This window comes from Misgurnus anguillicaudatus, chromosome 16 (genome assembly GCF_027580225.2).
Source record: "Misgurnus anguillicaudatus chromosome 16, ASM2758022v2, whole genome shotgun sequence".
Taxonomy (NCBI): Eukaryota; Metazoa; Chordata; class Actinopteri; order Cypriniformes; family Cobitidae; genus Misgurnus; species Misgurnus anguillicaudatus.
Genome location: NC_073352.2, coordinates 18,869,970 through 18,894,999, shown reverse-complemented (window position 1 = coordinate 18,894,999; position 25,030 = coordinate 18,869,970). Strand labels below are relative to the sequence as shown.

General features: G+C 37.1%; 3 protein-coding genes across 6 annotated transcripts in view; 2 read left to right on the top strand and 1 right to left on the bottom strand.

The window, feature by feature from the left end:
* Positions 1 to 682: 682 nt before the first annotated feature.
* Positions 683 to 1,671, bottom strand: med7 (mediator complex subunit 7). The gene has a single exon (XM_055177978.2). The coding sequence runs from the start codon at positions 1,661 to 1,663 to the stop codon at positions 935 to 937; it is 729 nt and encodes a 242-aa protein (XP_055033953.1). The 5' UTR covers positions 1,664 to 1,671; the 3' UTR covers positions 683 to 934.
* Positions 1,672 to 2,951: 1,280 nt separating this feature from the next.
* itk (IL2 inducible T cell kinase) lies at positions 2,952 to 12,123 on the top strand. Its single transcript, XM_055177975.2, has 17 exons — positions 2,952 to 3,275; positions 3,831 to 3,935; positions 4,312 to 4,393; positions 4,567 to 4,689; positions 5,688 to 5,719; positions 5,939 to 6,090; positions 6,634 to 6,693; positions 6,808 to 6,862; positions 7,328 to 7,407; positions 7,510 to 7,655; positions 7,740 to 7,814; positions 7,918 to 8,086; positions 8,582 to 8,792; positions 8,887 to 8,951; positions 9,034 to 9,152; positions 9,239 to 9,396; positions 11,665 to 12,123. The coding sequence occupies exons 1-17, from the start codon at positions 3,138 to 3,140 to the stop codon at positions 11,722 to 11,724; spliced, it is 1,830 nt and encodes a 609-aa protein (XP_055033950.2). The 5' UTR covers positions 2,952 to 3,137; the 3' UTR covers positions 11,725 to 12,123.
* Positions 12,124 to 12,610: 487 nt separating this feature from the next.
* The window catches only part of cyfip2 (cytoplasmic FMR1 interacting protein 2), a 38,665-nt gene continuing 26,245 nt past the window's right edge, over positions 12,611 to 25,030 (top strand). For all 4 annotated transcript variants that reach the window (XM_073854277.1, XM_073854276.1, XM_073854275.1 and 1 more), the window contains exon 1: positions 12,611 to 12,771. The gene's annotated coding sequence lies outside the window, so the exon portion shown is untranslated. The remainder of the gene's footprint in view (positions 12,772 to 25,030) is intronic.

Below are 25,030 nucleotides of genomic sequence, written 5' to 3'. Positions count from 1 at the left end.
TAAAATGTTTCATGCACTGGGCAAGGCACATGACAATAACATTGTGTATGGAGAGGCATTGTGACTGCTGCCCTTTCATGTATACATACATATATAACAAAGATATAACAGTACATTTGGATGCAACACGTGTTACGTGCTAAAGTGCACTAACATGCGGTTTCGTAAGGGCAGAAAAGGTTTTAAAAAGGTTTGCATTTCCTCTTACTCATTTCCATAAGAAAATGTGACATAACAAAGTCACATAACACAACAGTTTTAATAATGAGTCAAAGAAAGCCTGCAGGTTGTGGAGGTGTTAACACTTTGTAAAGTTTGTAAATTTATTGGCATAACCTAGTTATATGCAAGTATGTGCCAGTAATTTAAATGACATATTTTAGTGTATTCCCTGGAACTATGGTAAAAACAAACTTCACTAGTCTTAATTTTTTCTATGACACCTAGATTCAACACTGACGGTCGCTCAGGGACCCACATTGTTTACATTTTAAATAGTGACTTAAATTAAAGCAACCCCTTTATATTTCCCTAAAAGCTGGTACTGTAAATTTCCCTGTTTTGAACACCCTAACATGTATAATTTGTTCATATCATGCCCCGACTCTTTCTGATATGATCATACTATCCACAAAAATACATGAAATATGACCTAATGAAAAATGTAGCAAAAAGATGTCTCTTTATGCTTAACTTATTTAATGAAATAAAATAGCACAGTGGTACAAACATGATAATAAAAAGTAGGTCACATTTTTCTTTATTCTTTTTTTAAACATTTACTTTGACTATAAGCTTACAACTGTGTAAACAGTACTAATGTCCATGGTTTGGTCTTGTGGGCTGCCTATGCAAAGTTAGTTTTGTAACAAAGAAGAAGAACTGGCATTTTCCCAAAGACCATAAAAACAAACAAAAAATGTCCCCAGACAGCTCAAGTCATTTCGTCAATAATACTGCACATTGCAGCATCCTTATCACACACTTTGTCCCGCTTTAAGGGCACATTTTTGTCCGTCTGCACAACCATGCAACTAACTCCGGCATCATCTACATCCATAGGCTCTGTTTTTAGTCTAGAGGGACCGGCAGACCCTGCACCACCGGCTTCCATCACACTAGAGCTGTTTGGTTGTGGCAAATCATCAGGCAGTGAAGCAAGACACCCCTGGATCATCTCCACCACCCGCTCAAGGTGCTTCTGGAAACGCTCAGCTGTCTCCAGCCTCTGTCTCTTCTGTACCTCCATCATGACCCGAAGCGTCTCCCTGGCCTGGTGGGGGCGGTACTCATTAATGAGGTGATGCATATGGACAAAAAGGAGTTTCATGTCCTCAAGCTTTTCCTCTCGTTTAATGCTGCCTGGGCTTTTGATAAGGATGTCCAGAAGGTCGAGAAAGTTCACCAAAATTGACATGTTTAATTTCTTCAGCTCTCTTTTATGGTCAAACTGCATTGGGTGAAGGCGCTCAATGCCCTGGCTCTCCAAGGGTCGAATAATGAGATCATCACACTGGAAATGGTTACCAAACATCATGTAACTGTCTCGAATTGGAGGTGGGGGTTTGGGGGCCAGCCCTTTTCGCACATTCTCATCCGTGTACTCTTTGATGTACTGCATAGGTGGTGGTGGAAGAGCACTGACCTGCTGTGGCTCCCCCATTTTTGATATCGAAGGAGAAAAGTATATCATCTATTAGTTAACAACATTATTATTCACTATTGGTAGTCTAGCTAAAACACTAGGGCAAAAACTTTGTCAATGTGCTTTAAAAAAAAAAAAGTAAATTGCTAAAATACGTAACTTTCCGAGAATGCGCAACTGTACATCAAACATAGTGAAAAGCTTTGGACACGCGGTTATCAAGATATAATAAACAAAAATTGCTTTATTAACAATTGTTGATTAGAAGTACCAGACAGCATTCACGTCAAAGCTATATGCTAACGTTAAATGTTAAGTGAGGTAACGATACAGATTCACAAAACGCTTGACAATACGGATGTAATTCCCGTAATATTTAACAAATTAATACCTACCGAAACGACCACCTTTATTAAAAGTAATTAATGTGGGCTACGTTTTAAGATTTTTAGTAAACATATGCAAGACGAACGAATCGTCTTGCATGTCTCGAATCCAATCTCACTCAGGTCAAAAGATGAAAGAATTGGATTGGTAGACAGTCCCTAACAACGAGAACCGTCATTGGCCAAAGACAGATTAGGGTGGGTTCAAAACAACGCGTATCCTATGACGTCATTTCACTTGAAAAAATGCAGTATAAGCAGGAAACAAATCAAAGATTTCTCAAAATGAAAAAAAAGCTATATATGTGTTGGAAAATGTAACTTTTCTTGACGTATTTTCGCAACTCCTTTCAACCCCCACGCAAGACTAAAACAAATACTTTCGTTTGCTGTGTTTAAGCAGGCGTGTACAGTAATTAGGTTACTTTTTATATGACATTTATAAGGACATAAATGCGGTTGCTCTATTAATGTTTGTGGTTAACAAATTTTACCCTCATCAAATACTTCTGAATTTTTTATGTTTTTTTTTCTGATTGGATTAAATTTCCAGGTTTCTATTAGTTACAGATTTTCGCGAAATATACTGTAGGAAATGTTAAGAATTTCCATGTAAATATAAGTAATAAATGTTGTTGGTTGAAACGTCCTGATATTTAATAGCCTAATAATGATTATTATTTTTGTTGTTATGAAATAAGGTATCTTGATTTTTATGAATTTTATTTAGTTAAATTTTTTTCAATGCTTTGGCAATACCTGCAAAAAGTAATTAATTAAAATTAATAAAGCAAAATATTTTAATAAGAAGGTGAAAGAGAGAGAGAAAAAAAGAGAAAAAGAGAAAGAGAGAGAGTGTGTGTGTGTGTGTGTGTGTGTGTGCGTGCGTGCGCGCGTGCGTGTGTGTGTGTGCGAGCATGTGATTGCATGATAGTTTTTATGCAGTCTACCTCAGGAAGTGGTTTACCCAATGTATCAACTCCGGAAACCTGTACTTTATACAGCAGTGTAAATTCTGCTGGTGGATAACTATAGTGATTGTCACCTATCATGAGCTTCGGCATGAGTCAACCATCCATGTGGTAGTTAAATATCCAAATATTATCATGTATCCAAGAGTCATCTTAAAGGAAACCTTGTACAAGAAATCACAACAAAAAAGAAGAACTTCACCATGCAACTACAAAGAAAGAATCTTCGTGTTAAACACACAGGAGCTGACATACTTCGAGAATCGTCCTGGGGTAGGTACAGCTCTGAGAAAATATTATTTTATTGTTTTCTCAATTTACTATTTATAGGTATGTTTGTAAAATTAGCATTTTTGTTGCATTTTGTAAACTACTATATTTCCCCTAAATTCCAAATAAAAATATTGTTTTTCATTTGCATTTACTTACGGAAAATCAAAACTGGGCAGACATGTCAAAAAAGACATAAAAGATGTTTTCATTCTGCAAAGGAAGCAAGTTCATATTCATTTGGAAAGAACACAATACAAAGAGTTTTACTAGAGTTCAAAAATGAATATCTGAAGAAATTACTTTGATTGTTAATCACAAATTGCATATGTCTTGGGATGCTCTGTCAGTCGTGCATGTTGCTGTTGACCTTATTGGAATTCAACAGACACTGGAATTGAATGACTGCAATACATGTAGAAATGCTCATTTTGAGTGATCTCTTTTTCCTGAGCTGTTGAAACTGTCAGCTTTTTTATTATAGGCAAACAGTATTACGTAAAATACATAACGGTGATGTATCAAAGAAGAAAATGTCATGTCTTTTTAATCACTTAGAAAAAGCTAACTCAAAAAGGTTGCATTGAGCTGTCTCATATCAAGTGTGTGGAGATTGTACGCAGTGATGTTCCCATACCCTGTGAATACAAGTACCCTTTCCAGGTGAGAAAAAAACGTTTTCCTACAAAAAACTGTGTCTGTCAATATTGTGATAGTGATATATGAAGAGTTTGGTTCCAAAACGAGATAACTCTGTTTTTAAATTTTTTGTTTATATATAATGTTTATTATTATGTTATAATGTTTTAATGTGCTACTTAGCTGTATTTATTTAGTTATGAAGGCTTAAATCAAAACAAACCAACTGCAGTTTGTTTGATATTATCAATCTTGACTTATCTCGTTTTGGAACCAAACTCTTTATATTGTGATTATTGTGCAAAATATTCAAACATACTAAGTTTATTGTTGTTTTGTGCTGTGTTTTTATATCGCATACACCGTTTGTTTGTTTGTTTGTTTGTTCATTTGTTGACAGGTCGCCCATGATAGCTATTATCTGTATGTGTTTGCTCCAAATAATGACTGCAGGTTAAAATGGGTCAGAGCTTTGAAAGAAGGTGAGCAGCTGTTATAGAAAGCAATACATTTTAAATGAAAAGAGAACAGAAAGAGAATAAGAGAAGTACATTTTTGTTGTTGATAGGAAGTAAAATTATGGTCTTATTTTGTTATTTGTATTTAATTTGTAAATAATTTATTTTTTATCATGTTCTTTCTTTATGCAATAAAGCGACACAGAATAACAACTTATTTATGAAGTACCATCCTGATTTCTGGGTAGAAGGGAAATGGAGATGTTGTCATCAATCAGAAAAGCAGGCAGCAGGATGCTGTGAATATTATCCAAATGGAGGTGCAAACTCTTTTATTCTTACAGTATTTGGTATAAAGTAGTGGTTCTCAAACTGACGGGTGGTCCCCTGAGGGGGCCGCGAGATGGTCCCAGTTTTATGACATTTTATAAAATGCATTAATTTATCATGAATTCTCTGTAATTAAACCTCAGAACAATAAGTCTACTAACCAACAGGAATACGTTGTATAATTTAATGTTTTTTTTTTTAAGTTTTAGAATGTTTTATGTCATACATTTTCTTTGAGGGGGCGCGAGGGGATGCATCGTACACAAGAGGGTCCGCGCGCCGAAAAGTTTGAGAACTACTGGTATAAAGCATAATGCTCAAAATGCAATGATGATGAAAATATGCAGACATATACAGACAAAAGTGCAGTTGCACAGAATTATCAGTATACAAATATGTAATGTATTTACATAATACACAATATACACAATTTATAAAAATAAATACATTTGTAATTTGCTATTTTCTACACAAAATCATTATTTTGAACAAATGTAAAGTGCATTCTGTAAAGTGCATTCTATAAAATATAATCTTTATGCACTCTTAAAAGTTAAGGTGCCACAAAAGGTTCTTCACGGCGATGCCATAGAAAAAACATTTTTGGTTCCTTAATCACTCAGTCAAAGCTTCAACCATTTATTTACCTTTTAAAGACCATTTCTTCACTACAAATAACTTTTTTTGAAACAAAATGGTTTATCGGATGTTAAAGGTTCTTTATTGAACCATTCAGATATGCCATCATGAAGCACCTTATTATTAAGAGTGTACTGTCACTATCATTCGAATACTAACAGTTGCACATTACTGTGTTCTAAGCATCCAGAACACTCATGGGCTCAGTCGCATAATAGGAAACTATAAATAAATAGGTAGTAATTATAGCGCAATGTGGCAATGTGGCGCAGTGTAGTCTGTGTCTAAAACATTCGTAAAATGAACTTTCGTATTGTCATTTTATAACATATTGCGTTTTATTCCACAGCCAAACCTCTTCCACCAACTCCAGATCCATCGGTACGTCATTCTGTCATGTTTAATGTTATTTTCTGACTTGATTTGTTTCATATTTAGCCTTAGATGTTAGACTTTGGAAAGATTTTAGCCTTGTATGTTAGACTTTGGAAAGATTTTGAATTAAAATCTTGCTGTTGTTATTGGCTAAAAGAACATGAACAGTAAAAATGTTACGTTAGAATGCAGTGTTTTAAGTTGAGCTGCCTGTGTTTACCATAGAGACGATCATCAGATTCAGAAGAAAGGATTGTGGTGGCTCTAAAGAATTTTACTCCTGATGAAGAGTCAGACCTCCCGCTTCACAAAGATGAAGAGTATTTTATTGTTGACAGCTCAGAACCAAACTGGTGGACTGTAAGAGACAAAAATGGGTAAAAACATCTGAATGCATTTTATGTGATTTTGTGCCTCATAATTTACATTCTACATTGTTACTACATGTAAATTGGATTTTACTGTAGCTCGCATATGCAGAGGTCATGCACTGTAGAGATGCTGTAGTATAGCATTGTATTAGCAGGTCAAGGGAACACACTTACAGTACATTACTGATAAAATGCATAGCTTGCATACACTGTACGTCATATAAGCGCCTGCCAAATGCATAAATGTTATTATGTGGATGTTACGTCAAACCAGCTTTAAGATCATACCAAGATAAGCTTCTGAATTAAAGAATCATTATACCTTTAGAAGAAATGGCACTAAATCTGTCACTAGGGCGGTACCCTTTCAAAAATTTTACCTAAAGAGTCTATATAAGCAGCTCAAATATATATTGGTATCAAATGTGTATTTATATATTGTTAGATAGGAACAATTATTTTTAATCACACTATAAAAACAAAATATAGCATAATTTAACTAAATGGAAATTATTTTTTAAATGTTCTTGCTATTTTCTTCTATTATAGACATGTTGGATCAGTACCTTGCATATATATTGCAGAAAAAGTCGATATTAAGAAATTTGAGTAAGTTCTCCTCCATATACCCCTGACCTATGATATATAATTATGTGTATTTTCTGTATTTACAAAAAAACACATTAATGTTTTTTTCTGTTTTTTATGCTTTTTTTAATCCAGGTGGTATGATAAGGACATAACTCGGACAGAGGCTGAGAATTTACTATTGGAAGAGGTGCAGCAACACAGATTCATATAAGCATATGTTTTTATGTTAACCATAAACTACGTCTTCATTAATGTTTGTGTCAGTTGAAAAGGCTCAAACACTTAGTCAAAACATTCATGTCACTTTAATACATTTTCACAGTTTTGGGCTTGCAAAAAGTTTGGGTTCTGTGCAGACCTGCAAGAGCCACATTTGCAGACATGTGCAGGCAAACGCTGAAACTAAAATCTACAGCCCTTAAACCAGAATGTGGCTGCTGTGTTTCCTGTCATGACTGTCTTTCATGTTGTTTTAAATCAACTCAGATGTGCATGTGAGCTTTGAGTCAGGTCAATGTCTCACCTTTGCTACACATTATTGCATACAGATGCATTGCATCTTCCCCAACAGCAAATCCTCTATAAATGTAGCTTATCTCTAATAACGAAATGAAACATGTTTGTTTTATAATAATGACATCCTATTTTTTAGAACAAGGATGGAGGATTCATTGTTCGTGACTCTAAACACGCTGGAGGATACACAGTGTCGATATTTGCCAGAGTTTCAGGGTAATAAAATAATTTTTATCACATATATTTTTCCAAATGAACCCTTTTAATATTAAAATATTAATTGCACTGACACCTTCGATCAACGTCACTCATCTACAGGTCAGATGGAAATAAATACCCCCAGGTTAAGCACTACCAGGTCAGAGTGAAGAAAGACGGTGAAGTTACCAAGTATTACTTAGCTGAAAAGTATCTGTTCTCAAATATACCAGAGCTTATTCGCTATCACCAACACAATGCAGCAGGTAAGATGTTACAAATCTTACTTTTTGTCTTCCCTAAATTGCTACAGTGCTACATTCAAGTCTGTTTTCATGTGCATGTGACAGGTTTAATAAGCAGACTGAGGCACTGTGTCTCCAGAAATGCTCAAAACTCATCAAAAACAAATGAGTTGAATTCAGGTGCAGTAGATCCATACCCATTAGAATTTTCTTTACAATGAATCCTATAATTTTTCCAGATAAGTATGTAGATAAATGTACTATGTCAAAACATGTTTTACAGAGAAGTGGGAGATTCATTCAGATGAATTAACTTTAAGTGAGGAGGTGGGCAGCGGGCAGTTTGGCTTGGTTTGGAGGGGCTTTTGGAATAAACGACAGGTGGCTGTTAAGACCGTCCGTGAGGGTTTCATGTCAGAGGAAGAATTTAAAGAGGAAGCGGATGTTATGATGTAAGTAACTCTTGCTGTTTGTAATACGAAGGCCATGTCAAAACATGAGGATGTGCAAACACGTCAAATGCCTGATAAAGTTGCTTGTGTTTATAAATAAATATATTGCACAACCCTTACGAAAACCCTTAACTATTGTTTTACTACAGTTAAAACCAAAAAAACATGGTTACTGTAGTAAAACCATGTTACCACAAAATAACCATGGCTTTGCTAATAGAAGTCAGTTCACCAAATTGGTTATAACATGGTTACTATACTTTTAGCACAAAAAACATGGTTAAAGGGAAGTATCGACAGTGTGCAGGATTGCACCTTTTTATTTGATTCAACAGGGTTGTTGGACCTCTTTTTCCTAAGGACAGGTTGTTTTTTTTTCAGTTTGTTTTAATTGATTAATGGCAAACACATAACTCCAAATTATTCCAAAAGGTATAAACAAATAATTTTCAGCAAAAGTATAATTTATAGCTTTATCATGGGCTTCCTCCACAGGCAATTGTCTCATTCTAAACTAGTACAGCTGTTTGGGGTGGTCGCTCAGCCTCTGTATCTAGTATTTGAATTCATGGAGAATGGCTGCTTGACAGACTTCCTGCGTGCCAAAAAAGGCAAGCTTTCACAGGAAGACATGCTGAAAATGTGTTTGGACGTAAGTGAGGGCATGGTTTACCTGGAGGGCTCCAACTTCATCCACAGAGACTTGGTAGGCATATGCTACAGTGTATTTCTTTTCTTTAATGAAACCTTGCTTTATTAAATTTTTTGTGCATTTGTTCAAAAATCGTAATGTGTTATAGGCTGCAAGAAATTGCTTGGTTTCTGAAGATCATGTAGTGAAGATATCAGATTTTGGAATGACCAGGTACACATAATAGTGCATTTCCATAAATTGCATTTCCCTACTTTTTAGGACCTTTCTTGTAATCCAACGTTCCCATCTGCAGGTTTGTCTTAGATGATCAATACACCAGTTCTTATGGGAGCAAATTTCCAGTCAAGTGGTCCGCTCCAGAGGTGATCAGATTCAGCAAGTATAGCAGCAAATCAGATGTGTGGTCATTTGGTGAGTCCATTTTGAAAATACAACCAAACCAACATGAGGCAGTGGCAAACACCCAATATGTATCGACAAATGTCTGTTTGTTCCAGGTGTGCTCATGTGGGAGGTGTACAGCGAGGGACGTACACCACATGATAAACGTAGCAATGCGGAGGTCGTGGAGGATCTAAATAAAGGATTACGGCTCCAGAGACCCCGCCTCTGCCCACAGAGTGTCTACGAGTTAATGGAGTGGAGCTGGAAAGAGGTGAGTAAGGAAACTAAATAGATTCAACATCATAACACATTAAAACTGCTAGAATGCAGGTTACCGTGCTGATATTGGGTCATATCACTCTCTTGCTTGTGTGGGATTGTTTATTATGAGCAAGAGTAATAACTGCTGAATAATATCTAGCAAATGTCATCACCCAAAAAGGTGTTTTTACTGAGAAATCCTAATCTAATGAATGGTTTTAAAGGAAAACACCACCGTTTTTCAATATTTACTATGTTCTTACCTCGATTTAGAAGAAATTAATACATACCTAGCTTTTTTTCAGTGCACGCATTTTATCTTTGTACAGCACGTCGTGGATGTGTTAGCATTTAGCCTGGCCCCGTTCATTCCTTAGGATCCAAACAGGGATGGATTTAGAAGCCACTAAACACTTCGATGTTTTCCCTATTGAAAGATTTAAAGTTACATGAGTAGTTACACGAGTAGGTATGGTGGCACTAAATAACTGGTGGCACTTTTAAGAGGATAAAAAATGAGAACTATATTGTATGGCGGAAGAGCACTTATGGTACATTCACACAGGGCGAAAGCGTTTACACTTGACGAAAAAAAATTGCCACGTTTTATTTTGTGCCAGTGCCACTATACTTAAGTACTATTCAGACAGGATTTGTTTTACATAGGGGGGTGGGGTAAAGCAATTTTTATCAGAGCTTATCTGTGATTTTAGTCCCATCTGAATGCTCCATGATGTCAGTAATCATTACGGACAATGTCAGTTAAGATTACGGTGACTTTCACCTTCTATAAAAAGGTCCAGAGGAATTACCTCAGGTAATACTAATCCAGTGCGAATAGACCAGCTATAAATATACATGTAAATTTTGTCATTTCCTGTTATTTTGCTGGTTTCTTTCTAATTTAAAAGTGCTTAAAGAAGCATTTACTTGCGTTCTAGGCGGAAAAAGTCAAGTCAAGTCAGTGGCAAGTCAGTTCCTGAATACCACGACACAAACTTTAAAAAAAAGTTAAATTCACTTCTCAGAGGCACAGAACTGTTTCTGAAACTGACATTCTACCTACACTGAAATTAAACACAGTGTTTCAAGTTTTCCTCGTCTGTGTCATGTTGTACGCCATCTACCCCTGCAAAACTAATCCCGTCCGAATAGGTCTTAAGTGCTCTTCCACGATACAATATGTTTAAATTTTTTATTCGCTTAAAAATCACCACGTTTTATTTTGTGCCACCATACTTACTCATGTACCTACTCCTGTAACAAAAAATGTCTTTAAATGGTGAATATATGGAATTGTTTGGTGGCTTCTTAATTCATCCCTGTTTGGAATGAATAGGGCTGGGCTAAATGCTAACACATTCACTACGCGCTGTACAAACATTAAGTGCACGCATTGAAAAAGATAGGTATGTATTAATTCGTCTAAGTTTAAGTAAGAACATAGTAAAATGTTGAAAAACTGTGGTGTTTTTCATTAAGGATGCTTCACTGTCAGAAAAAAGGTACTACAAAACTGTACCTTTTCTGTCGCTGACCCTAAGGTTCCGTTTTATACCGTTATATGTAAACTAAACATAATACAATGTTGTACCTTTTTGGGTACATTACTGTACCTTACGGACCTATTGTGTACCTTTTAAGGTATAGTTAACTGTTTTGTGTCCCTAATATATAACTAGTAGGCCTACAAAATTATTCCTTACGGTACAATAGGTCCTTAGGGTATAATATTGTACCCTAAAGGTACAAAATGAACCTTTGAGGGTACCACCCCACCAATAGTATTATACTTTTTGGTACCTTTTTTTTTCTGACAGTGTGATCATCTTTCTAGAAAAGGTTTATGTTTATGTGATGTTATTTATAGCCCAAATAGATTTCTTTGGGTATCAAAACAACTGATCCTTAGGTTAATTTCTACTAATAGCTGTGTAGGATATGTGTAACATCAGAACAAGCCTTTTGGTTTAACTCAGCAGCCATTGCCGTTTTAATAAAATCCCTTTGAAAAATTAAACATCTTTCACAAAGCCTTAATAATCAAAGCCATTGTGATATTTTAAAGTTTTTAAGGTATTTTTATATTTGTTGTGTATTTTATTATCATTAATAATGGAGCTACTGATTTTGTAAACCTCCAACTCTCTGTTTAGTTACTCATGTAATTCCTCGGAGCACATGATGTTTCTATTACCTGATCTGTTTATTCATTTCTTTGCCTGATTACTGTCATTTCTGCCCGAGCAATATAAACATAAAAATATTTGTTTAACAGAAACCTGACGATCGACCCTCCTTCGCTCTTCTCCTGCACCAGCTGTCCTGCCTTGAATAAGAATCTCCCATTCACATGCTCATCTTTACCTGTTATAAAATTATGAAAATATTGTATATTGTACAAATAACATATTGTATTTATTTGCATATTTTATTTATTTATTTTTCAGATTTGTTTTGTTAAATCACTTATTTCATTTTAGTTGTCACTGAATGCTACATTTCCTGTTCATACTTATGCATAACTTGTTCTGATTATACATTTGGCCCATAGGAGGCACACATGAGCCATGCTTATAAAAATCTGAAAATGTTGGTTTAGTGCTATAAGTGTATTCAACAAAACATTACGTTTATGTAGGCCTACTTTTATTTTTGCACAAGATTTTAGGCACTTTTAATACTAAATTGTACTAATGACGTTACCAATAAACTCACAATTGTATATTTGATATAAATTGTTGGTTTGATTAATATTTCAGAGAACAACCAAAACAGACAGTTTTTTTTTTTTAATTTACAATCAAAGACTTGCCAGATGCAGTGACTGCATAATCCCTCAGTATGAACCTGCTCAGTATGGACCTTGGTGCATAATAACACAAATGCCTTCACTGGTCACTGTGACAACAGCACTGAATGTACAAACTCCAGCATGTATATCCAGCCATATATATATATATAAACATCTATAAACATCTATGATGTGTATTATAATTTTATTCGACCACAATGCAATGAGTCAAGACTGCAACTGTAAATGTCCATTTATAATCATGCATCACTGAATAATACGCATTAACATGTATACTATTCTAAACCACTTTGTTCATAATCATACTAAAATTACTCATTGACTCGAATAATAATAGACATGCAGTATGTGAACGGATGATTCACTTCATAGATGTTATTTTAATGGGTGCCTGTCGCTTTAAGAACATGCACTTGCAGCCATTTTCTGCTCTTTGTGTGGGGTGGATTAGCGGATAGAGACCGAACCTACAGCATCATTTCTACTACACCGAGCAAACGTTATTTCATACGGGTTGTTTCGCTCTGCTTTGACCGTCCCTTATTGTAGGAGCGGACATGCAAGTAGCAGGCAAGTACATGTGAATCTATTCGTCAGTTACGGAGATAAGAGCGCTCGCTCGACGATGTGTGAAAGATGATGATGATGGTGGTGGTGATGGTACGGACCTGCGCGTGTAACGTTATTTCCTACGCGTGATGCTCAGACAACAGCGAATAAACGATTCGCATATTTGTTTATAACTAACGGCTATTATGAGCGTTTTACACTTATCGTTGTAATTTGTTGGGTTTTTGATGGAGGGTGTTGATAGCATCTCTCCGCTAAATGGGTGGGGTGAGGGGGAGACGAGTATGCGCTCACATCCTATGTAATCTAACGGGCATTATCTTAATTTGTTTACATTAGCGCGTGATTATATCACTTAACGGGCATTGTGTAATTTCATTGCGGGGTATGCAAATTACAACTTGGAATTTATTGTTTGTCATTTTTATTTATTTGTTTTTTCGAGCTGTCGCGCGTGCTGTCGTCCGGTGATTGTGGGCTGTTGCTAGGTTATAGCCGACCGAAGCGTTTTTGACGTTTCTGGTAATGAATAATTGCACTGTTGTGGGTGTGTGAGACATTAAATGACTTGTTTTATTGATTCCATTAATGCATGGAACATTTTGCCCATGTTACCATTGATGCTGTAGAATAGATGAAGCATTAGTTAAAATGGCCACGATATAATGTACAGTTTAGTATGTAAACCTTATTTAATTGTTCTAAACCGCAGAAAAAATGTTTTTCATCATGTATCAAGTCTCGTAAGGCTATTCTGTGAATGTGCACCTGTACCTTTTGAAAGGAACAAGGAACCACTGGTTTCCTGAATACAACGGTGAGGTTTTAGAACAATATGTGTGGTATGTGCTAGTAAATGTTTCAGATAATATAACACAAAAAACACACTATTAAGGCCAAAATGAGAGTGGATCACCTGCTGATTTTTTTACATCTCACTCTTAAATGAATGATGTCTATGTACTACAGCCACCTTTACAGTGTTGCATCTGTACATAGAGATTTTTTTAGTCAACTAAGTTATCAATTACATGTTTACATTCATTCATTAATTTACATTCATTTGGCAGACACTTTTATCCAAAGCAACTTTTCAACTTTCAGGCTATACCTTTAATCAATATGTGTTCCATTGGAATCAAACCCACGACTCTTACACTGCTAATGCAACGCTTCACCAACTGAGCTGCAGGATCACATGACCCGCCTGTCTGTTTAATGATTGTAGGTCATTGAGTGTAGAGCGTAATTTATACTCTAACGCGCACCTTGCCAAAATTTTAACAACGCATCTGTTCTACGTAGATTAATTGTCTGTTTTATTGCTGTGACATTTAATTCTAGTTAAATTAAATCTTGTGCAAGGTTTACCTGGCAGTAAATATTAATACACAACACATAAGTAATTATTTAATGAATATATCTTTCAAAAACGAACAATTCTTCATAAGAAATAAACACAATAAAGTGTCTGAAAAATAACTGAAAATAAACTGACTATATCAGAACAGGTCTTAAATAGTAGCCAATCATACTAAGGTCATATTAGTACTGGACCACATGTCTGTAGTGGCTGCAAAAAAAAAATCCTTACAGATCTTTAAGAATAGCATCCTTAACTTCCCTAAATTTGGAATTGCTGTTTTGGAAATGTATGTTTTTCCTGGCAGTTCATACTGCTTATCAAAGTTTTGCAGTATTTCTTTAAATCAGGGGTGACCAACCCTGTTCCTGGAGATCTACCCTCTTGCATTTTTTAGTTCCAACTAGGGCTGGGTATTGGCAAGGGCCTTCCGATGCTACGATACGTATCGCTATACAATACAATGCGTTGCATGTTGCGATACATTGCAATACTTTTCTTTTTTTATCAAAAATGTAAAAAAATAGAGCTGAACTTTTTAAATTTTTTGCCATTTTCTCACTCCCTCTAACTTCTGAGACATTGGCGGCAGTGACAGAGGAGGTCGTTTGACGCACACAGAGGGATTTGATGTGTTTTAAAATATCAATAGTAAAGATCAAAAAATCGATACACTATCGATACAGCTAACTATCACTATAGTTAGCTGTATCAATATTTTTGCACAGCCCTAGTTCCAACCCAGCTTCAACACACCTGACTCAAATTTTCAGTAGATATAGACCGAAATATCGGCTGGCCGATATATCGGGCCGATATTTGCGAGTTTTATGTGTATCGACATCGGCCTATACGTGGCTGCCGTGTTCGCTGATTTTTTTCTGGCATTATTTACAGACAGAGTGCTGGAAGCCGCAAGTGATTGCAGGTCATGTGACAAAACACAACCAACCTTTCCATGACAACATCGAAAGCTCGGCCTAACAGCTGATTTTAGCTGAACAAAGCGGGTTTTTATTTCTCATCTCTATGGGGCGCTTTCTCGGACAGGGATTAGAGTCCTAGAATAAAATAAATGTAAGAAAAGTTCAAACTAATAACATCTCTTTTTAACATAGTTTAAAATACATCAATGCCCTGTGTTTTGCCTCAAAATGGACACAAGTAATGTTTTTAGTAAGGCGTGTTTGTTAAAACTAGTTATATTTCCTAATTAAACTAAGCTCTAGTCCTAGTTTAAGATAATTCCTGTCCGGGAAACCACCCCTATATTTATTTGTAGTAGTAAAGTGCTAGAAATCAATATCCTTTGCTGATAGTTCCTCGTCATTGTGGAGAGTGCAGTTCATGGTTCCATAGCACCCTCACCTGTTTTTACTATTTGTTACATATAGTTTTTTTTTTAAAGTTCATTAAATGTTACTTTTTTCAAATTGAGACTTGTAACATTTGGCATCATCATTGTGTCATTTTTATGATGTAAATTGAGTGAGCAAAAGCAGTTTTGGCTCCAAATATCGTCTCAAGAAAATCGGCAGCCTGTATCGGTCATCGGCTAAGGCACTGAAAAATCCATATCAGTCGATCCCTAATTTTTAGGTAGCCCTGAAATGCTTGATTGCCTGGTTCAGGTGTGTTTGATTGGGGCTGGAGCTGAACTCTGCAGGACAGTAGATCTCCAGGAACATGGTTGGTCACCACTGCTTTAAATGCTGTTTTGTCCACTGTATTGAATGGCTTTGCAATGTATCATGTTACACTTTAAATTTAGGAGCGCCATCTGATACAGTCTCATACAGGCGCTGCAGAGATGTGCAATCATTGCGGTGATCTGAATGAATCAATGATCTGATTATTTAATCATTGTGACAGCCCTAGTTCTACACGGACCCGCAATGGGTCTACCTCCATCACTGCTGTTCTTCTCAAATCATACACAACAAGCTGCTTTTTCATCTTTGTTTGTGGGTTTACTGGCCAAGTTGCTTCTTCTTTGGCTGTTGCACTACTACTGTGGTTTACACACGTAGATACTGCCTACTAGTGGTCTGTAGGGCTGGTCCGAATAGCATTTTTTGAGCTTCGAAGCTTTAGTAGAAATCAAATCAAATATTCGAAGCTTCGGAAGGAGGGGCTGGAACATATTTTCTCTCTAAAGGAAGGAATCTCTGTGTGTTTGTCTGTCTGTTTGCAGTTTTATTATGTGGCAGTTGTGTTACTGCGGACCTAGTCTCAGCCTCAGACGCCACGCCCACAAACTGTTGGCTGAACGTCTGATGTTTTTCGTACACTTTTCTGGAAACCCTGTGAGAATGTCTAAAGTCGTCTTTTGATTGGTTGAAATAAACCGGATTTCCAGGAGAAGCGAGTGTCGCGATTAGTTTCGGTCCCTGGAAAACAAAGCTCTGGCGTTCCATTGATGCAGAGAATCAGTCATGTCCACGTGGATAATAATGACCAGTTATCATGATCAGCTAAACATTGGACTCTCAAAAATATGCAAAGTTCGCAGCATAGACTCTCTAAAAGACGTCCAAGAGTTTTGCTTGAGGCAGTTAGTGGAGTCAAAAAGTTTGGTTCTCCTGAATTGCTTGTATGTGCTAAAAAGTGGAGAGATATGCTTCAAACAGACGTTTAACGGGAGCGTCTCATTGATGTGTCTGTTGATGAAGTGCACAACGTTGTTCTATGGTGAGTAATGTTGTTTATTTAGATACTATTTGGTTGCGGTGCCGCTGGTTATTTCAATAACTGACTTGTTGCCAGCCGGCTCGTTATTGTGGGGAGTCCGAAACGTGACGCTAGATGAAACAAACTGTGATTGGTTGTTTGACATGTCGGTCAAACAGCTCGTGGGCGGGCTTTGTCCAGAAAAAGCAGCGAAAAACACCAGACCTTCAGTATTGAAGGTCTGGCTACGCGAGACTACTGCGGACCCAAGGGAGTCTAGTGTTGCATTTTGGTGCAGTATGGACATGTGACACTTTCAAAATAAATAAACTTTTAATAAACTACCGAACAGCTTAAGCCGGAAGCAGCGTGCCTCACCGTGCTTTGAGAAGAACAATGTACACTTGAGGCAGGAATCTCCTGTGTGTGTCTGTTTGTCTAATTGCATTTTTAATATGTTGAGAACCGTTCATCCTATCAACTTCAGGCGTATGTGTGTGTTGCTGCTGCAAAATGGACACGCAACACATTCAAAATAAACTTACGCTCTTATAAACTCTGAGAACGAATACTGCACTAGTCAAAGTAAAGCACACAGACTGTTAAGAACAATGCTTATAATAAAGTAGCCTATAATTTTTTGAACAAACAAATCACTTTCTAATAGGGATGCACCGATAGGATTTTTTTGGACCGATACCGATTTAAACAGACAACTTCTGGCCGATGCTGATATTAAACACTTGTATACAATACTATACAGTTGGTCTATTAGCTAGTTTATTTCTGCATCAAATTATTTTTACTTAAAGGAACAGTATGTAGGATTGTGGCCAAAACTGGTATTGCAATAACAAAACTAGTGGCTAAAACTGGTACTGCAATCATACAAATGGTGGCCAATACACAAAATGACAACATAAACATCAGTTGAGGGCTGCAACTCCACTTTTTAAATGACAATATCCTGGCCAAACCACTGTTGTCAGTGATATAAGTATTTGAAATGAAAATGATTTCTTAATGTCTAGTGACATATCAGGGACATTTTATGATTCATTGATATAAATTTCTTACATACTGTTCCTTTAACATGGATTGGATCTATTTAACATTCAACTGACCAACATAATAAGAGAGGCACATATTAAACTAAAACAAATATAATAAGACAGCATGACAACCTTCAAAGGTGGTTTTTGCTATTCAGCATTTCTTTTATTAACAACATTAACTCAATTTTACATATAATGGATTTCTTTATGCAGTTAATTAAAAAACAATCGGTATCGGCCTTTCTCGTGCTATTGCCGATATGCCGATGATTTCAAATTAATCAAAAACTTTAAAAACACGAAACCTTTAAAGAACTAAACGATGATACAGAGGTCGTTTCTCAATCTGGAGGCTGCAGCCTTCCGGAGGTCGCGTTTCTAAGCTGCATACGTCATTCAAGAGAGTCTTATTTCAGAATATTAACAATTCTAAAGTTGATTATTATTCTTAGTTAATCGTAAATTGTCGTAATACATTTATGACTTGCGAATGTAATCGATGACGTATGCGGCCTGCATGTGCGACCTACGGAGGCTGCAGCCTTCCGATTGAAAAACGGCCAGAGGTAACTTATTTCCTTGCCTTTTTTCGGAACCAATATTGTTGCATCGTCACTCTCTCCGTCGCCACCAGGATTTTCCGAAATGGTGCACGTTTTTCCTCTCATTCGTTTAAAAATTGCTGCTCCAAATCCATCAAGTGAATCGATGTGTTTAGGTTTGCCGCTTTGTTCCACGTCACGCAACAGCCAAACGCCGCAAATTAGGAGAAGAGAGGAGAGAAACGATCAGGTCTGAATGGTGAATGAATAGAGTTTGGTTTTACACTGTGCAGTGTTTCCCATACATTGATTTATTTGTGGTGGCCCACCACAGAATCAACACTGGCCCCCACAAATTGAATTTTCATGATTCCCATTTACTAGGGGTGTGACGAGATCTCATGCGACGAGATCTCGCGAGATTGAACATGTATCGCGAGATTAAGTGTGTCTCGCGAGATTTCTTGTGTAGGTGAAATTCTGGCCATTTCTCAAATAAAAGACTGCATCCTTCGGAGGTCGCATTTTAAACTGCATTTACTTCATAAAGACTGTCTTATTAGAGACTACTAACAATATAAAGTTTACTAATAATTTAGTTAATCGCAAATTGATGTAATATGCTCACGACTTGCGAATGTAATGCTCAGTTAATGATCTGAAATAAACCTTAATGACGTATGCACCCTGCATATGCGACCTCCGGAGGATGCAGCTTTCTGTTTGACCCTTTTAGGGGCCAGTTACACCAAAAGCGTTTATGGCAGTTGCAGGCGCCTTTTTTAAATGATATTCTATGGGCATGGAGCGTTTGTGCGCTGTTTATGCGCGCTGAGCACCTTGCGGTTTTGGCCGGCGGCCGCAGCACGCGCCTTTGAAGGAACGCTGAGAGCAGAGAAGCGTCCCGACGTCATTCGCCTCTTTCCATTGTCCACTCGAATGAGGGGAGATGCGGGCCTTACGTTGTGGTGAGGGGAGTTTACAGCTGCTTTGAAGAACCGGACTCCACTCGCTCACTCTCTCCTGTGTGTTTGTGCACCTCTCACCCTCAAACAAGGTCAGAGCAAGCGTCATCTTTTTAAAGTTTCTGCTAATATGACAGTTAACAGCAAAAGAGCGCATGCTTCAATATTTGATTGACAAGACAGCTGACTAGGTGGTTGCCTAGCAATATAAAAGCCGCGTCGACTCGCACTGCTCTTTTTAAAAAAAGGCAGTGCGTCGCGCCTTGCGTTTCCAAGCGTTTAAAGCGTGGTTGGTGTAATTAGCCTCTTAGGGCGCAGTCACACCAAAAGCGCTTTAAACGCTTGCAAACGCAAGGCGCGACGCACTGCCTTTTTTAAAAAAGAGCAGTGCGGCGCGGCTTTTCATATTGCTAAGCAACCACAGAGTCAGCTGTCTTGTCAATCAAATATTGAAGCGTGAGCGCTCTTTTGCTGTTAACTGTCATATTAGCAGAAACTTTAAAAAGAGGACGATTGCTCTGACCTTGTTTGAGGGTGAGAGATGCACAAACACGCAGGAGAGAGTGAGCGAGTGGAGTCCGGTTCTTCAAAGCAACTGTACACTTCCCTCACCACAATGTAAGGCCCGCCTCTCCCCTCATTCGATTGGACAATGGAAGACGCGAATGACGTCAGGCGCTTCTCCGCTCTCAGCGCTCCTTCAAAAACGCGTGCGCGGCAGGCGGCAGAAAACCGCAAGGCGCTCGGCGCGCATAAACAGCGCGCAAACGCGCCCTGCCCATAGAATATCATTCAAAAAAAGGCGCCTGCAACTGCCATAAACGCTTTTGGTGTGACTGGCCCCTTACAGTGCATGCATTATATTCTGTCTTTTACTGCATTTGCTTTTTTGTTTGGGTTTCCAATAATGTTCGTTTGGGAGCTCGTGAGACGTGTTGTGTTTGTCTGTTGATCACTGTCAGATGTGAAGTCTCAGCAGATTAAACCATCACAGAGTTTACATGATTTAATGTCTGCGTGTTCATTTCTATTGTAAAGAAATGGACGTATATTAAATATTTAAATGGATTTAAACATTGTTTGACTAAAAAAGCGTTTCTCTCCGTCTAAAGTGAAAGGGAAGATAGCGTCCGCGAGACGAGTCAACTATCTCCCCCTGCAGGCATTTGTTATAATATATACATAATGCTTTTTATTTATAGACCACAAATGTAATGTGTTTGTTAATGTAATGTTGTTTAATGTAACTTGGTTTTAATACTTTATTTGAACCAATTATTATTGCATCTTCGTTATTATGTAATTTTAAAGGCTACTGCTCACTTGGGTCTATTTTTATTATATGATAATAATAATAACCTAGCAGGCTTTGACTTAAACAGTATAGGTGCCTTTTGAAACCTGTAGGCTATTCATTTTAATGATCTTTTGAATAAATGTAATTTTATATTTGGACTGAATATATATTATAATATATTATAAATATATTATAAAACTAAATGTATATTATTTTGATTTGTTTGAAGTATTAGTAAAAATGATAAGAGCCTCTCAAAACGAATAATAACACAGGGTCATCCTGGGTTCTGCGAGTCATTTTGGACTGGCAGCATTAACGTGTTAACTCATGCTATTAATTCATAAATCATTAACACGTTAAAATAATTCAACGTTAATAAATGCAGTCAGACCACCAGGAGCCCCGCTCGGATTTGACGTGTCACGCGCACATATCATTTTGAACGCGGAGCTTTGTCATATAGTGCGCAAACGAGCATGTCGCATGCCGTACGCGCCTCTTGGTGGTTCGTGGATCTGGTTTGTGTGTGCGTGCGTGAAACAAAAACACGCGGTGTAGCGGAGGCTATACGGTTACTTAACCGTGACATTTTAAAGCGCGGTTAATAGTGAAACCGGTTAATCGCTGCATCCCTAATGTGAATCCATCATTTTAAAGAGCTGAACCAAAACTTCATGTTGCGATGACACACGTGTCCTATGGCACACTCCTTACGGCATTTGTTTCTGCGTCTTGTTTACACAGAATGCCATTCCTCTCTGCCAGTTTACAGTAAGTGCTGTGTGAATGGGGTTTAAGTGGTGTAACCCAAATGTGACACTATGTCAGTTGTTATAGTTGTAATGTGACTCAGTCTCAGTTTTGTTTCTGTTTCATGACATGAAAAGAATAGCATGCAGAGAGTCTGCATTTCCCCCTACAAATGATAAAGGTACATAATTGAAAGTTAGCCTTGGTCACTGATGGAAGTTTCAAATAGTGATAGACATTAGACAATTGCAGTGACTGATATTTGTAATATTTAAGCATACATAATATATTTATAATATTTTCAGCCAATAAATCTTTCTGTTCCTTAAATGTGTTGTTTGTAATGAAAATACACTGATGTAAAGCCAAAGTCTGACAGAAAGTAACATTACACACAACAACTGCATCTGGTGTGCAGCAACATTTTATTTAAATACTTTAGTGAGGTGTCATTTCCAGTACATGTAAATATTTTCAAGTACTTCAGCCACACTGCTTCTTTAATATCGGCAGCGGCCATAAAAAAAGAAACATATCGGTCAACCACTAGTTTCAATCTCAAAATATGTTTGAACTACTGGACAAAAGCATGTTTGCTCATGCATTCATGTCAACGGTGATTACATTTTCATTATGCCCAGTTAACATACAGGAATGTGATCAGTTAACCTACCATACTTTGTGCTGGGGATTAGATATTGTGGGAAAATGTACTTTAGCATCACCATCCATTTCCACTCTTTCGTTTTGTGTTCGACACAGACACAGACTTTCGTGGAGTATACTGGTGTCATGGACGAGTCCCCCTTTTGAATGACAATGATTCAGCTCAGATTGCTTATCAGTCTGAACATGTTTCACAAAACTTGGTGAATCACGTGGTGAGTCCTTTCACCCATTAAAATGTACAGAAGCCCCCAGGGCTCAGAATACATCCTCTATATTTATATTGGTCTGAAGCAAGCTCTCTGTGTTTAATAAGGCACAGTGACCTGCATGCGGGCTGTACTTTAATTTAGGAGAGGCAGTATAATTTTACTTTCATGGCTAAACCTTAATAACTTTTGTGGGGTAAATAAAAAAAACTTGTTCTCTTCAAAGCTTCTTGTTGGTGTTTGATTTACTTCTGCTTAAGTGAAAATAATTGGACGACATACATAAAACCGACAGGAAACCCCACCCTTTCTACAATAACTAATAGACAGATCAGTTTTGTTAAATTGCCGCAGAGAGTATAGAAATACATTTGTAAGTGACATGTAGACAAGAGAAATGGACATACATGTTTTTCCACTAGAAGTCAATTTGTTATGGTCCTCTTTTCTTTAAGGTAAAGTGGGTACTAAGAGTTTTGTGGCAACACATAAGGGAATACTTTAGCATTAAAGGGTAAATAAAAAATATGGACGTAGTGTTGGTGACGTCACCCATAGATTTGTAAAGAGCTTTTTTTAAGCAAATCATTGGCGGGGCTTGGCGTCGTCATCTTGGCATCGCGTCATCGTGCATCACTGTATACATTATTTTTGCAGTAAAATTGCCATTTTAATATGGGGGACTATGGGAATTGACTCCGTTTTGGAGCCAGCATCTAGTGGCCAATCAATGAATTGCAGTTTAAGTCACTTCCGTATTGGCTTCATCAGAGAGATTGGAAGGTTGCCCCTTGGTAATTACTTATTGACAGTCTAGATTTTTTCTTGCAACCAGTGGTTCATTAAGGGTACCCTTATCCACCTTATTTTCGAACGTGGAAGTAAGTGATGTGACATATTTCCCTTCTTTGTGCGAGACGTCCGTTTCAATAGCCAGCCGGTAGAAAACAGTGTAATGGGAGCACACATAAGACATGATTTAAACAGTTATTGTAAATATTTACTACACCTGATGTTGGAACCAGGGTGAGGAAGAAGTGGCAAAGGAGCTTAAAGATGGCGGCGCTCACATTTACGTCAAAAATAAGGTGGATAGATAAGGGTTTTCTTAACTTATGGGTTTTTATGCAAATGGGCCGTGGCCCTTAAAAGATCAGTTTACCCACAAAATGAAAATTCCTGATTATTTACATACCTCCATGTCATCCAAAATTTTTATGTCTTTCTTTGTTTAGCCAAACACAACCAAAGTTATATTAAATAATAGCCTGGCTCTTCCATGCTTTCAACATTTCAAATAGGGCTGGGTATCGATTCAGATGTTCCAGATCGATTCGATTTCGATTCACAAGCTATCAAAACGATTCGATTCTCTATTCAATTTTCGATTCCGTTTCTCAGGTCGGTTTTTTTATACTCGATTCTCGATTCAACTCAATGAAAATGGATTTAATACAAATACTACATTAATAAAAAAGAACAGTGAACAGCAGTTTACAAGTGGGTAATTAATAACAAGAAATGAAAAGCCACAACACTATCATCATCGTCTTGCTTGTGAAATGTAAAATGCTTCCAAACTTCTGACTTTTTATGTGAAGGTGGCATCAACGTCGATGAAGCACCTGAAACTGCCATTTTAAGCACTGAGTGAATGAATGACAGGCTCGCCTCTCGCGACATCTAGTGAAGAAGACTAGTAATTAGATTAACGTTAATCTTATGTTCAATTATTGCGGAAATAAATATGAAAGAAAAAAATCGATTCTGCTCTTTAAGAATCAATTTTGAATCGACCACATTTTAAAAAACGATTAATCTAAAAATCGGGTTTTTTTGCCCAGCCCTAATTTCAAAGCTTCTAAAGTGCATCCATCCATCATTAAAGTAATTTACATATAACCCAGTGGGTTAATAAATATCTTCCTTAGTGAAACAATAGGGTTGTGAGAAAAAAGAGATTCATATTTTGATCTTTTAGCGATTAGTTATGACACATATGTAATGTAAACAGACAATATAGATTTAAATATGGCGGCACCTGCAATCCCATTGTGTGTTTTTAATATTTGCCTTTAGATACATTTGTCCATTGCATTACTCAGAGAGATCTGAGGCTGTTATTCCATCATGTGATTCCATAATGAATATCCAAGCTTCTGTGGGATGCTACATAAATAACATTGGTTTTGGTTATGTTTCTAGTATGTCATCCTTTTGTTTGCACATTGAATAGGCTTTACGGTATGGAACTATGGCATGTCATAATTTTTTTTCTTCATGTCATTCACACGTTACACACTTCCGGTTTTTATCTGTGTTTCACAGGAGAGTATTTGAACTGTTTAACCACACAGTGACCACGACTTCTAGTATGTGTCAGGTGTAATGGTCTAATAGGCGGCATGTTTTACTGCTTCTTTGTGAAGCTTTTAAGAAATACAGCTGCCTCCTTAGATAGACAGATGGCTGAGAAGTGCCTGCAGAGGCTAATTTTATTTCATGCCACCTGCTCTGGACAGTTTAAACGTGCAGTTTATTATACATTAACATTTCTAGGCCTTTTTGAGACATTTTCAGAAATTTATATTGTTACATTTACATAGTTACATTGTTGGACCTGTGACATAGTGTTTAGCGGAAATTATGAGCTAAACTAGGGATGCACGATATATCGGCCGACATATCGTTATCGGCCGATAACTGCTTATTTTTAATATTATCGGTTATCGGTCTGAT

Excerpts from the sequence above, each read along its gene's own strand:
- med7 (XM_055177978.2), bottom strand. The coding sequence starts at position 1,663 with ATGGGGGAGCCACAGCAGGTCAGTGCTCTTCCACCACCACCTATGCAG.
- itk (XM_055177975.2), top strand. The coding sequence starts at position 3,138 with ATGTATCCAAGAGTCATCTTAAAGGAAACCTTGTACAAGAAATCACAA. Across the intron at positions 7,408-7,509 it reads ATATTTGCCAGAGTTTCAGG|GTCAGATGGAAATAAATACC; the intron begins GTAATAAAATAA and ends ACTCATCTACAG. Across the intron at positions 9,153-9,238 it reads ATCAGATGTGTGGTCATTTG|GTGTGCTCATGTGGGAGGTG; the intron begins GTGAGTCCATTT and ends TGTTTGTTCCAG.